Here is a 15,207-nt window from a genome sequence, read left to right on the forward strand (position 1 = left end):
TCAGGTATGTTTTAGTATACTCCAATCAACAGCCCCTACAACCACAAAAAGGAATGGAGTCATTAGCACTTAAGGTTTTTAAATGGCACCCAGAATTATATTGCACGAAGCACAATTTCACATCATTCTGGGATCATTTGTGTGAAAACAAGGTCCAATCAGGCTGAAACGTTACAGGAAGGTAGAATCTATTGAGTTGTAAGTTATCTGAACGTTTCAAGATGATCGCACATTCCTATAGGGGGTCAAACCATGTCCCAAAGGTCACCGGGCCTGGTGTCACCTTAAAGAAGCAGTCCAGTTACACCTTTGTGGGCTTATAACTTGGCTTCTGAATGTCCTAGAGAGGTTAGGTTTGTTTTAGTGTTCTTCAATCAACAGCCCCTACAACCACAAAAAGGAATGGAGTCATTAGCACTTATGGTTTTTAAATGGCACCCAGAATTATGTTGCACGAAGCACAATTTCACATCATTCTGGGTTCATTTGTGTGAAAACAAGGTCCAATCAGGCTGAAACGTTACAGGAAGGTAGAATCTCTTGAGTTGTAAGTGATCTGAACGTTTCAAGATGATCGCACATTCCTATAGGGGGTCAAACCATGTCCCAAAGGTCACCAGATCTGGTGTCATTTTAAAGAAGTAGACCAGTTACACATTTGTGGGCTTATAACTTGGCTTCTGAATGTCCTAGAGAGGTTAGGTTTGTTTTAGTGTACTCAAATCAACAGCCCCTACAACCACAAAAAGGAATGGAGTCATTAGTACTTATGGTTTGTAAATGGCACCCAGAATTATGCTGCACAAAGCACAATTTCACATCATTCTGGGTTCATTTGTGTGAAAACAAGGTCCAATCAGGCTGAAACGTTACAGGAAGGTAGATTCTATTGAGTTGTAAGTGATCTGAACGTTTCATGATGATAGCACTTTCCTAAGGGGGTCAAACCATGTCCCAAAGGTCACCGGATCTGGTGTCAATTTAAAGAAGTAGTCCAGTTACACATTTGTGGGCTTATAACTTGGCTTCTGAATGTCCTAGAGAGATCAGGTTTGTTTTAATGTACTCCAACCAACAGCCACTACAACTACAAAAAGGAATGGAGTCATTAGCACTTATGGTTTTTAAATGGCACCTAGAATTATGTTGCACGAAGCACAATTTCACATCATTCTGGGTTCATTTGTGTGAAAACAAGGTCCAATCAGGCTGAAACGCTACAAGAAGGTAGAATCTATTGAGTTGTAAGTGATCTGAACGTTTCATGATGATAGCACTTTCCTAAGGGGGTCAAACCATGTCCCAAAGTTCACCGGGCCTGGTGTCACTTTAAAGAAGTAGTCCAGTTACACCTTTGTGGGCTTATAACTTGGCTTCTGAATGTCCTAGAGAGATCAGGTTTGTTTAAATGTACTCCAATCAACAGCCCCTACAACCACAAAAAGGAATGGAGTCATTAGCACTTATGGTTTGTAAATGGCACCCAGACTTATGTTGCACGAAGCACAATTTCACATCATTCTGGGAACATTTGTGTGAAAACAAGGTCCAATCAGGCTGAAACGCTACAAGAAGGTAGAATCTATTGAGTTGTAAGTGATCTGAACGTTTCAGGATGATCGCACATTCCTATAGGGGGTAAAACCATGTCCCAAAGGTCACCGGGCCTGGTGTCACTTTAAAGAAGTAGTCCAGTTACACCTTTGTGGGCTTATAACTTGGCTTCTGAATGTCCTAGAGAGATCAGGTTTGTTTTAGTGTACTACAATCAACAGCCCCTACAACCACAAAAAGGAATGGAGTCATTAGCACTTATGGTTTGTAAATGGCACCCAGAATTATGTTGCACGAAGCACAATTTCACATCATTCTGGGTTCATTTGTGTGAAAACAAGGTCCAATCAGGCTGAAACGTTACAGGAAGGTAGAATCTATTGAGTTGTAAGTGATTTGAACGTTTCATGATGATAGCACTTTCCTAAGGGGGTCAAACCATGTCCCAGAGGTCACCGGATCTGGTGTCAATTTAAAGAAGTAGTCCAGTTACACATTTTTGGGCTTATAACTTGGATTCTGAATGTCCTAGAGAGATCAGGTTTGTTTAAGTGTACTCCAATCAACATCTCCTACAACCTCAAAAAGGAATTTAGTCATTAGCACTTATGGTTTTTAAATGACACCCAGAATTATGCTGCACTAAGCACAATTTCACAACATTCTGGGTTCATTTGTGTGAAAACAAGGTCCAATCAGGCTGAAACGTTACAGGAAGGTAAAATCTATTGAGTTGTAAGTGATCTGAACGTTTCAAGATGATCGCACATTCCTATAGGGGGTCAAACCATGTCCCAAAGGTCACCTGGCCTGGTGTCACTTTAAAGAAGCAGTCCAGTTACACCTTTGTGGGCTTAAAACTTGGCTTCTGAATGTCCTAGAGAGGTTAGGTTTGTTTTAGTGTTCTCCAATCAACAGCCCCTACAACCACAAAAAGGAATGGAGTCATTAGCACTTATGGTTAGTAAATGGCACCCAGAATTATGTTGCACGAAGCACAATTTCACATCATTCTGGGTTCATTTGTGTGAAAACAAGGTCCAATCAGGCTGAAACGTTACAGAAAGGTAGAATCTATTGAGTTGTAAGCGATCTGAAGGTTTCATGATGATAGCACTTTCCTAAGGGGGTCAAACCATGTCCCAAAGGTCACCGGATCTTTTGTCAATTTAAAGAAGTAGTCCAGTTACACATTTGTGGGCTTATAACTTGGCTTCTGAATGTCCTAGAGAGATCAGGTTTGTTTTGATGTACTCAAACCAACAGCCCCTACAACCACAAAAAGGAATGGAGTCATTAGCACTTATGGTTTGTAAATGGCACCCAGAATTATGCTGCACTAAGCACAATTTCACATCATTCTGGGTTCATTTGTGTGAAAACAAGATCCAATCAGGCTGAAATGTTACAGGAAGGTAGAATCTATTGAGTTGTAAGTGATCTGAACGTTTCATTATGATAGCACTTTCCTAAGGCGGTCATACCATGTCCCAAAGGTCCCCGGATCTGGTGTCAATTTAAAGAATTAGTCCAGTTACACCTTTGTGGGCTTATAACTTGGCTTCTGAATGCCCTAGAGAGATCAGGTTTGTTTTAGTATACTCCAATCAACAGCCCCTACAACCACAAAAAGGAATGGAGTCATTAGCACTTATGGTTTTTAAATGGCACCCAGAATTATGTTGCACGAAGCACAATTTCACATCATTCTGGGTTCATTTGTGTGAAAACAAGGTCCAATCAGGCTGAAATGTTACAGGAAGGTAGAATCTATTGAGTTGTAAGTGATCTGAACGTTTCTTGATGATAGCACTTTCCTAAGGGGGTCAAACCATGTCCCAAAGGTCACCGGGCCTGGTGTCACTTTAAAGAAGTAGTCCAGTTACACCTTTGAGGGCTTATAACTTGGCTTCTGAATATCCTAGAGAGATCAGGTTTGTTTTAGTGTACTCCAATCAACAGCCCCTACAACCTCAAAAAGGAATGGAGTCATTAGCACTTATGGTTTTTAAATGGCACCCAGAATTATGTTGCACGAAGCACAATTTCACATCATTCTGGGTTCATTTGTGTGAAAACAAGGTCCAATCAGGCTGAAATGTTACAGGAAGGTAGAATCTATTGAGTTGTAAGTGATCTGAACGTTTCATGATGATAGCACTTTCCTAAGGCGGTCAAACCATGTCCCAAAGGTCCCCGGATCTGGTGTCAATTTAAAGAAGTAGTCCAGTTACACCTTTGTGGGCTTATAACTTGGCTTCTGAATGCCCTAGAGAGATCAGGTTTGTTTTAGTATACTCCAATCAACAGCCCCTACAACCACAAAAAGGAATGGAGTCATTAGCACTTATGGTTTTTAAATGGCACCCAGAATTATGTTGCACGAAGCACAATTTCACATCATTCTGGGTTCATTTGTGTGAAAACAAGGTCCAATCAGGCTGAAACGTTACAGGAAACTAAAATCTATTTAGTTGTAAGTGATCTGAACGTTTCAAGATGATCACACATTCCTATAGGGGGTCAAACCATGTCCCAAAGGTCACCGGGCCTGGTGTCACTTTGAAGAAGCAGTCCAGTTACACCTTTGTGGGCTTATAACTTGGCTTCTGAATGTCCTAGAGAGGTTAGGTTTGTTTTAGTGTTCTCCAATTAACAGCCCCTACAACCACAAAAAGGAATGGAGTCATTAGCACTTATGGTTTGTAAATGGCACCCAGAATTATGTTGCACGAAGCACAATTTCACATCATTCTGGGTCCATTTTTGTGAAAACAAGGTCCAGTCAGGCTGAAACGTTACAGGAAGGTAGAATCTATTGAGTTCTAAGCGATCGGAACGTTTCATGATGATAGCACTTTCCTAAGGGGGTCAAACCATGTCCCAAAGGTCACCGGATCTGGTGTCAATTTAAAGAAGTAGTCCAGTTACACATTTGTGGGCTTATAACGTGGCTTCTGAATGTCCTAGAGAGATCAGGTTTGTCTTAATGTTCTCCAACCAACAGCCCCTACAACCACAAAAAGGAATGGAGTCATTAGCACTTATGGTTTGTAAATGGCACCCAGAATTATGCTGCACTAAGCACAATTTCACATCATTCTGGGTTCATTTGTGTGAAAACAAGGTCCAATCAGGCTGAAACGTTACAGGAAGGTAGAATCTATTGAGTTGTAAGTGATCTGAACGTTTCAAGATGATCGCACATTCCTATAGGGGGTCAAACCATGTCCCAAAGGTCACCAGATCTGGTGTCATTTTAAAGAAGTAGACCAGTTACACATTTGTGGGCTTATAACTTGGCTTCTGAATGTCCTAGAGAGGTTAGGTTTGTTTTAGTGTACTCAAATCAACAGCCCCTACAACCACAAAAAGGAATGGAGTCATTAGTACTTATGGTTTGTAAATGGCACCCAGAATTATGCTGCACAAAGCACAATTTCACATCATTCTGGGTTCATTTGTGTGAAAACAAGGTCCAATCAGGCTGAAACGTTACAGGAAGGTAGATTCTATTGAGCTGTAAGTGATCTGAACGTTTCATGATGATAGCACTTTCCTAAGGGGGTCAAACCATGTCCCAAAGGTCACCGGATCTGGTGTCAATTTAAAGAAGTAGTCCAGTTACACATTTGTGGGCTTATAACTTGGCTTCTGAATGTCCTAGAGAGATCAGGTTTGTTTTAATGTACTCCAACCAACAGCCACTACAACCACAAAAAGGAATGGAGTCATTAGCACTTATGGTTTTTAAATGGCACCCAGAATTATGTTGCACGAAGCACAATTTCACATCATTCTGGGTTCATTTGTGTGAAAACAAGGTCCAATCAGGCTGAAACGTTACAGGAAGGTAGAATCTATTGAGTTGTAAGTGATCTGAACGTTTCATGATGATAGCACTTTCCTAAGGGGGTCAAACCATGTCCCAAAGGTCACCGGGCCTGGTGTCACTTTAAAGAAGTAGTCCAGTTACACCTTTGAGGGCTTATAACTTGGCTTCTGAATGTCCTAGAGAGATCAGGTTTGTTTTAGTTTACTCCAATCAACAGCCCCTACAACCCCAAATAGGAATGGAGTCAATAGCACTTAAGGTTTGTAAATGGCACCCAGAATTATGTTGCACGAAGCACAATTTCAAATCATTCTGGGTCCATTTGTGTGAAAACAAGGTCCAATCAGGCTGAAACGTTACAGGAAGGTAGAATCTATTGAGTTGTAAGTGATCTGAACGTTTCATGATGATAGCACTTTCCTAAGGGGGTCAAACCATGTCCCAAAGTTCACCGGGCCTGGTGTCACTTTAAAGAAGTAGTCCAGTTACACCTTTGTGGGCTTATAACTTGGCTTCTGAATGTCCTAGAGAGATCAGGTTTGTTTAAATGTACTCCAATCAACAGCCCCTACAACCACAAAAAGGAATGGAGTCATTAGCACTTATGGTTTGTAAATGGCACCCAGACTTATGTTGCACGAAGCACAATTTCACATCATTCTGGGAACATTTGTGTGAAAACAAGGTCCAATCAGGCTGAAACGCTACAAGAAGGTAGAATCTATTGAGTTGTAAGTGATCTGAACGTTTCAGGATGATCGCACATTCCTATAGGGGGTAAAACCATGTCCCAAAGGTCACCGGGCCTGGTGTCACTTTAAAGAAGTAGTCCAGTTACACCTTTGTGGGCTTATAACTTGGCTTCTGAATGTCCTAGAGAGATCAGGTTTGTTTTAGTGTACTACAATCAACAGCCCCTACAACCACAAAAAGGAATGGAGTCATTAGCACTTATGGTTTGTAAATGGCACCCAGAATTATGTTGCACGAAGCACAATTTCACATCATTCTGGGTTCATTTGTGTGAAAACAAGGTCCAATCAGGCTGAAACGTTACAGGAAGGTAGAATCTATTGAGTTGTAAGTGATTTGAACGTTTCATGATGATAGCACTTTCCTAAGGGGGTCAAACCATGTCCCAGAGGTCACCGGATCTGGTGTCAATTTAAAGAAGTAGTCCAGTTACACATTTTTGGGCTTATAACTTGGCTTCTGAATGTCCTAGAGAGATCAGGTTTGTTTAAGTGTACTCCAATCAACATCTCCTACAACCTCAAAAAGGAATTTAGTCATTAGCACTTATGGTTTTTAAATGACACCCAGAATTATGCTGTACTAAGCACAATTTCACAACATTCTGGGTTCATTTGTGTGAAAACAAGGTCCAATCAGGCTGAAACGTTACAGGAAGGTAAAATCTATTGAGTTGTAAGTGATCTGAACGTTTCAAGATGATCGCACATTCCTATAGGGGGTCAAACCATGTCCCAAAGGTCACCGGGCCTGGTGTCACTTTAAAGAAGCAGTCCAGTTACACCTTTATGGGCTTAAAACTTGGCTTCTGAATGTCCTAGAGAGGTTAGGTTTGTTTTAGTGTTCTCCAATCAACAGCCCCTACAACCACAAAAAGGAATGGAGTCATTAGCACTTATGGTTAGTAAATGGCACCCAGAATTATGTTGCACGAAGCACAATTTCACATCATTCTGGGTTCATTTGTGTGAAAACAAGGTCCAATCAGGCTGAAACGTTACAGAAAGGTAGAATCTATTGAGTTGTAAGCGATCTGAACGTTTCATGATGATAGCACTTTCCTAATGGGGTCAAACCATGTCCCAAAGGTCACCGGATCTTTTGTCAATTTAAAGAAGTAGTCCACTTACACATTTGTGGGCTTATAACTTGGCTTCTGAATGTCCTAGAGAGATCAGGTTTGTTTTAATGTACTCCAACCAACAGCCCCTACAACCACAAAAAGGAATGGAGTCATTAGCACTTATGGTTTGTAAATGGCACGGTACCACTTTACAATAAGGCTCCCTTATAAATGGCTAATAAATGGTTTATAAATGTATTATTAATCCATCTATAATGCCTTATATATGACTAATTAATGTTTATTATGCATTAATTAAGGGTGAGAAAGAGACTAAACCTACTAGTTTTTTGCCAAATAGTGAACCAAATCTGTTGACTTATGTACTTTATCTAGACTTCATATATTAAACATTTCAAACTAAGAACCTATCTTTTAAGCACTATTAGCATTTGTAAACACAGTTTTGGGCAAATAATTAATGTACCTTATAACTGCATTATAAATACTTACAATGATTAAAGGGAGCGCTATTGTAAAGTGTAAAACATGTCTTTATTTATTAATGATTAATTAACATTTATAAATACAAACTGGAGCCTTCTTATAAAGTGTAAAACATGTCTTTATTTATTAATGATTATTAATGATTAATAAACATTTATAAATACAAACTGGAGCCTTATTGTAAAGTGTAAAACATGTCTTTATTTATTAATTATTAATAAACATTTATAAATACAAAAGGGAGCCTTATTATAAAGTGCAAAGCATGTTTTTATTTATTAATTATTAATAAACATTTGTAAATACAAACTGGAGCCTTATTGTAAAGTGTAAAACATGTTTTTATTTATTAATGATTAATAAACATTTATAAATACAAACTGGAGCCTTATTGTAAAGTATAAAACATATCTTTATTTATTAATGACTAATAAACATTTATAAATACCAAAAATTAGTCTTAAATGTTTAAATTTGTTAAACTTCAGAGTTACACTAAATGCTTAAAATATTTGTACAAACTATGTTAACTACTGTCAAAAATGGTCATGTATTGTAAGTGTAGCACATTTAACATCCAAACTCATCAAACACACCAAATACCCCCTCCCTAAAAAAAACTGTTGTAGAAGAGATTCAGGTTAAACTGGGAATGATTTCCATATGTCCTTGAATAAGCGTCCCAGTGGTCCATCAGGATGTTTTGAACCAAGCCAAGATGACCATTCGTGAACTTTAAGATGTTCCTCCAACAACATCTCTGTACGATTTCCTCTTAGTCTGCGAATATGTCCTTTAATTGTCATCCAAGCTCTTTCAATATGTTGTGTATGACTGCCCGAGTGAGGATCAACAAACCACCTGCTGTGATTTACTGTGTAATGTTTGTACCCCATGTTTGTCAAGACATTCTTGTAGGCTCTCCACTCATCACTGATAATGGCACTACCCGACTTAACATGCTGTCTGATCAGAGGAACAAGGTGACGCCTTGTTCGTTTCTCTACAAGTTTTAACACGAGCCTTCGCCTTTTGTCTTTCACTCCCATCAGTCCAAAGACCCATTTCTTTCTTTTCCAAGCATTTCCGAAGCGTCCACGTGCATACTGAAAATAAAAAAAGATTAAGGTTAAACAGAATATTTACAAAGTATATTCTTAAATGCAGTTTGCATCTTAACATTTTAATTGTATTGCTGTTATTAAAGTAAATTGTATTTTAACTTTATTAACAGCATGACAAAGATGTTGAATAAAAAAGCTGTTCTCTGTCATTCATTTCCTTTATGGATTAATTGACTACTTTTACAAACTTTAATTTTGTTAAATTCTGACTCAAGTGATTCAAATCATCATAGTAATTGATATAATAATATGTTTATTAACAGATTGTTTTTGTTTGGTTGTAACAGTTTTACTACAGGTGCTGGCCAGTAAATTAGAATATCATCAAAAGGTTGAAAATATTTCAGTAATTCCATTCAAAACGTGAAACTTGTACATTATATTCATGCAATGCACACAGACCAATGTATTTCCAATGTTCATTACATTTAAATTTGATATTCATAAGTGACAACTAATGAAAACTCCAAATTTGGTATCTCAAAAAATTAGAATATTCTGAAAAGGCTGAATATAGAAGACACCTGCTGCCACTCTAATCAGCTGATTTACTCAAAACACCTGCAAAGGCCTTTAAAAGGTCCCTCAGTCTTGTTTTGAAGGCACCACAATCATGGGGAAGACTTCTGACTTAACAGCTGTCCAAAAGACAATCATTGACACCTTGCACAAGGAGGGCAAGACACAAAAGGTGATTGCTAAAGAAGCTGGCTGTTTGCAGAGCTCTGTGTCCAAGCACATTAACAGACAGGCGAAGGGACGGAAAAAATGTGGTAGAAAAAAGTGTACAAGCTCTAGGGATAACCACACCCTGCAGAGAATTGTGACGACAAACCCATTCAAAAATGTGGGGGAGATCCACAAAGAGTGGACTGCAGCTGGAGTCAGCGCTTCAAGAACCACCACGAGGAGACTCATGAAAGACATGGGATTCAGGTGTCGCATTCCGTGTGTCAAGCCACTCTTGAACAAGAAACAGCGCAAGAAGCGTCTCGCCTGGGCCAAGGACAAAAAGGACTGGACTGATGCTGAGTGGTCCAAAGTTATGTTTTCTGATGAAAGCAAGTTCTGCATTTCCTTTGGAAATCAAGGACCCAGAGTCTGGAGGAAGAGCGGAGAAGCACAGAATCCACGTTGCATGAGGTCCAGTGTAAAGTTTCCACCGTCAGTGATGGTGTGGGGTGCCATGTCATCTGCCGGTGTTGGCCCACTCTGTTTCCTGAGGTCCAGGGTCAATGCAGCCGTCTACCAGGAAGTTTTAGAGCACTTCATGCTTCCTGCTGCTGACCAACTTTATGGGGATGCAGACTTCACCTTTCAACAGGACTTGGCACCTGCACACAGTGCCAAAACCACCAGCACCTGGTTCAAGGACCATGGTATCCCTGTCCTTGATTGGCCAGCAAACTCGCCTGACCTTAACCCCATAGAAAATCTATGGGGTATTGTGAAGCGGAGGATGCAATACGCTAGACCCAACAATGCAGAGGAGCTGAAGACGACTATCAGAGCAACCTGGGCTCTCATAACACCTGAGCAGTGCCACAGACTGATCGAGTCCATGCCACGCCGCATTACTGCAGTTATTGAGGCAAAAGGAGCCCCGACTAAGTATTGAGTGCTATACATGCACATTCTTTTCATGTTCATTCTTTTCAGTTGGCCAACATTAGAGAAACAAACATTTTTTCATTGGCCTTTAGAATATTCTAATTTTCTGAGATACCAGATTTGATGTTTTCATTGGTTGTCACCTATAAATATCAAAATTAAACGTAATAAACATCGGAAATACATTGGTCTGTGTGCATTGCATGAATATAATGTACAAGTTTCACGTTTTGAATGGAATTACTGAAATATTTTCAACCTTTTGATGATATTCTAATTTACTGGCCAGCACCTGTATATTGATTCTTAAATGTAATGGTAAAAACTTAAAACTTATATGTTTAGGGGACATGTTCAGATCTGGACTGATAATAACAAAGGGGTCTGAGAGTTTACAACCTTTGGCTGATGACGGAGACAGCTTTCATCCATAACCACAAATTCTTTGTGACCACCAAGACAGTGCCCTTTATTTACTCCGTGTCTTTCCATTGCACTGATGCAGACTTGTCGAATACGCTTTGCCATGGCACTTAATGTTTTGGAGCTGCCAGCCACATCATCATCAATCATATCTATCTGCCTGAGCCTGAGCCCTTGTGAAAATCTGCGACAGAAATGAAAACCAATCAAAACTCACTGAGGCCCTATTATTAACTGCTATTCCTGTTGACATTCATACACACAGGCTACCTGTAGATGAACTTCATCCAACTGAAAAGAGAAGATTTTGATTTCTCAAAGAGGGAGCCAGTTCTAATTGTTCTGGAGACTTTTCTATGACTTGCTCTTTTGCAGCACCTGAGAACAAACCAAAAAGTGAGGTAAATAAATGAACCTATAAACATTATCACAAAATTATATTAAAAAATAAATAAATATTGAGATAAAGTTAGCACTGTGTCTTGCTTTTAAAATTTGAAGGGCTGTTGCTCTATCCCCGACCTTCCTGAATGAGCCGAAAGCCACGCCTCCTAACGTGCACATGCAGGGAAAGCCGAGTCAAGTGAGAGAACATCTGAAATGCAGTGCTATTAGCCAGTGTGGTAGGCTTGCAGAAATTATTAGTTTAGCTGTAAAGCCAGGGGAGGGACTTAGGAGAAAAATAAAATATGAAAGATCACACTTTTTCTCATAGAACAAGGTCAGATGGTCAAAATTATTTTAACAATTCCAACTTACGTACCCTGCCTTTAATATCAGAATGTGATGTTAAATGTTCTACATTATCATGCATTCATACCACATAAATTGGTCTTTCTTCACCACAGATATCATTTTCATCTTATGGTGGCAAACAGGGCATCTCAGCTTCTTCTTTAGAAGGTGTTTCTTTTGCAGCCATTTAATCAGCCTCAGAGTCTTCTTTTTAGTTTGTTTTCCCTCTGTATGAGTGCACAACTTCATCCCAAGAGGCATTCTAGTAGGAAAAATTATAGATTTATTTAATTATATTATTACATTGAAATACTGGTATCTTCAGAATGTCATAGGTAAAAAAGGTCACTGATATAGCAACAGATCAAGTCTTTGTATAATTCTTGAAGCATTCTTTGAAAAGTCAAGGAAAAATGTAAAACCATTAATTTGACCAAAAAATTCAACACACAAAAAAAATCAAGATATAAACATTTCTAGTTCCAGTTTATTTTACTTACTTAAAAAGCACAGCACATACAGTTACAAACTGTATTGCCTCTGCAATCTATTTGTGTTGTTTTTTTTTTCTTTTTACAATACACAGCTCAACAGGAAGTAACACTTGCTAAATAAAAACCTGAATTTATAATTATGTTGACTTACTAAGAATGACCAAAAAAAGAAAGATAAATGGGTTTTTAATAAATATGTTAATTATCATTATTTATGACTACTCTTCCCTGCAAGCGAACTTGTAAATGCTGATAATTTTCAAAGAAAAATGTAAAAATGGCTAACACAACAGGAACAAGAATATTTAGTTAAGTTAATACAAAACATGCTACATTTACACAAAACATTTTCATTCTTAAAAATGATTTTTCTTCATCAGCTAAAGTAATATTTAAAAGTGAATTATAATTAAAAGAACAACCCTGCATACAAAAAATAAAACAATTTGCTCACCTCTTATAGTGCATTGGACTCAGTTATGAAGCGTTTCCCGCTGGATTTTTAGGTTGCATATGAAAACTAGCCATCGTCGCGCCAAAGGGAATAAAACGAAAATTAGCCATACAGAGATGAGCTTAGTGCAAACATCCAATCACAGTGAATCTTAATACGGAAGTCCCTCCCATCGGTGTGCGTTGGAGCTGAGGTGGATCCACCAGTCAAACCGACACGGACTGACGCTAGCTAGCTACGGCAGCGCCATGGATGGACCTGAAGAGAAAGATTCCTGTTCCACTGCGACACCTGCGGTCAGCACGCGTTCAAAGAAAAACAAAAAGCAGCGACTGGATAACGTTAACACTAAACCAACGCTGTCAACAGAGAAACGTGATGGTGAGGAATGTTTTAATGCTAACAATGAACCATTTGGCTGCTACAGTGCCTAGCTATCTCTGGTACTATTAATTATTACGAAAGTGAAACCTCACAAAGTTTTATATTTTTTAATAGTTAGTAAATGTATATACATTTATATCATTATGAATAACCCCAGTGTGGTAACATGGAGGAATAATTTATTTTGTTCTGGAAGTGTCTGCTCTACAACAGGTGTTTGTCTCAGAACTTTTTTTACATTTGTATTGTTACCATTTAAAGTAGATATTTTTGTTTCTGCTGTCATTTAGTTTGCCTAGTTTAGATTAGAGATTCTGCTACTGTTGTTAATGTGTGTCTAAATTTTGTTTTTTTTAGATACTTCTTCTGGCCTTAACCCTACTGCAACTGTGCTTCTTAATAAGGAGAGACAGGAAGTTGCTTTTCTTAAGGAGAAGCTGGAGTGGCAAAAGATGAGAATTGAAGAACTGGAAGGAGAGAGGGATTTCCTCCGAAGTCAGCTATCATCTCTGTCAAGTATGACATTAAACTAGTTTCATAAACATTGTTTAATTTTAGATTATTGTGATAAAAATCAGATAATTTATAAATATACATGAAGATCCCTTATTGTCACTGTGTTGATAAAAAAATAGTTACTCTTTGGTGTTATGCCAGTTAACTCTTAAAAATAACTTGTTCTAATTGGGTTTAAACCTATTGATTAATTAATTGGCATGTATTATGCCATTACCTATTATCTGTTTATTATCTGTTTTCTTACAGTTGTCTGTGCTCTCACGAATAAATACATTTTCATTTACATACTCTAATAATTAATTTAAAATACACATTTCGACATCAAAGTAGGGCTGCTCGATTATGGCAAAAATAATAATCACGATTATGGTGACTGAAATTGAGATCACGATTATTTAGGACGATTTTTCAATTTATGTTGATTTTATTTGTTTTTATTCAGTCATAAAACTGCTCAGGGCACAATCAGGACAAAAATAAGAAACAAGATGATCAGTAAAAGAACTCCTGATTCCCAGGATAAAAGGACCAATATACTTATAGCTCATAGTCTATGACCCAAGGGCTATAGACCTTGGTTTAACTCATGTAAGTCTAACCAGTACAGACCCAAATACCAATATCTTGCAAATACTGACAGCAAGAATTATAGAGTGGCATTTATAACAAATAAATGCAAATAAACTGATGTTCACAAAATGTTACATAACATTTATTGAGTCGTGTCAAGGTGCTGTAGGAAAGTGCACTAGCACCGTGTCCTCAGAGAGATTAGTTATCAGCGTGAGGAACTTATTTCTACCTTATTTATAAACTATTTATTTACAGGCCCATCAGTTAATGTAATAATTGTCCCGACCACAGCTGCACCCCCCCCCCCACCCCCCCCCACCCCGGTCTCACACAATCGGGCAAGCTGCACGTGTGTTTAGCACGCCGCACGCGCACATTTAGCTGTTTTTAGCTGCTCAGGAGACCGCAGGTGCGGTGTGTGTGTCACTCACTCTGGTTAATCCAACAAGGAGCCGGCTCCGAGAGCTGTCTTTAGCGACCGACACATCACTACATCATTCCCTTTCCTAATGTTGTGAAGAACGGTCCGGAGCACAGGCGGAGTGTTTAGCTAACCTGCAGGAAATGTCGACGACAGTTATCCAGAAAGTAGCTAAGGGTTACCAGAGATGTTTCTGAGATGTTCGCTAGGTACTTTTAGGATTAAAAAGTCAAGAAGGGGGTCTGAAAAGCTGCTAGAAATAGCGTCAAAGTCGCTAAGTTGGCAACACTGTGAGGAGCGCTTCATTTGCAACTTAGGGCAGCGCAAGCGGGAGGAGCAAATAATCGGCTTGTTATGTTTTTTATAATCGTTCAAAACTCAGATCGTAATCGTGATTAAAATTCGATTAATTGAGCAGCCCTACATCAAAGTGTTCATTTAGATGGTTTGTAGTTGTGCCACTTTATCTCTTAGTACCAGCAACTTAGTTTTCCCCTTTTTCTCCTTTAAACACCACGGTAATAGGTAATTACTGCCAATTATTGACATTTAATGTTGTATTGGACAACAACACTCAGTCATTATACTGTTTTATTATTCTATAGTCTACAAAAATTAGATTTGCCCAGCCACATGTGTATTATTTCACTCAGAAGGGTGCATCATTCTCATTCTGTCAAAGCACATAAGCTGACAAAATCATCCATTGTGTAATGAAATGAAATTGGCAGCTACTTTGCATGTTTGTTTCACTCTG

The 15,207-nt window shown here is 38.7% G+C and overlaps 1 protein-coding gene across 1 annotated transcript; it reads right to left on the reverse strand.

Annotated features, from left to right (window-relative positions):
• Positions 1-8,353: 8,353 nt before the first annotated feature.
• LOC107373397 (uncharacterized) lies at positions 8,354-12,729 on the reverse strand. Its single transcript, XM_070555938.1, has 4 exons — positions 11,691-12,729; positions 11,141-11,248; positions 10,847-11,054; positions 8,354-8,818 (listed from the first exon to the last, which is right to left on the reverse strand). The coding sequence occupies exons 1-4, from the start codon at positions 11,864-11,866 to the stop codon at positions 8,354-8,356; spliced, it is 957 nt and encodes a 318-aa protein (XP_070412039.1). The 5' UTR covers positions 11,867-12,729.
• Positions 12,730-15,207: the final 2,478 nt, after the last annotated feature.

This window comes from Nothobranchius furzeri, chromosome 1 (genome assembly GCF_043380555.1).
Source record: "Nothobranchius furzeri strain GRZ-AD chromosome 1, NfurGRZ-RIMD1, whole genome shotgun sequence".
NCBI classification, from domain to species: domain Eukaryota; kingdom Metazoa; phylum Chordata; class Actinopteri; order Cyprinodontiformes; family Nothobranchiidae; genus Nothobranchius; species Nothobranchius furzeri.

What these genes read in the sequence shown, in the direction of transcription:
- LOC107373397 (XM_070555938.1), bottom strand. Translation starts at nt 11,866, where the DNA reads ATGCCTCTTGGGATGAAGTTGTGCACTCATACAGAGGGAAAACAAACT. An exon ending in AAGAAAGACCAATTTATGTG is followed by an intron (nt 11,249 to 11,690) that starts GTATGAATGCAT and finishes GTTTGTTCTCAG; the next exon opens with GTGCTGCAAAAGAGCAAGTC. An exon ending in GTCTCCGTCATCAGCCAAAG is followed by an intron (nt 8,819 to 10,846) that starts GTTGTAAACTCT and finishes TTTTATTTTCAG; the next exon opens with TATGCACGTGGACGCTTCGG.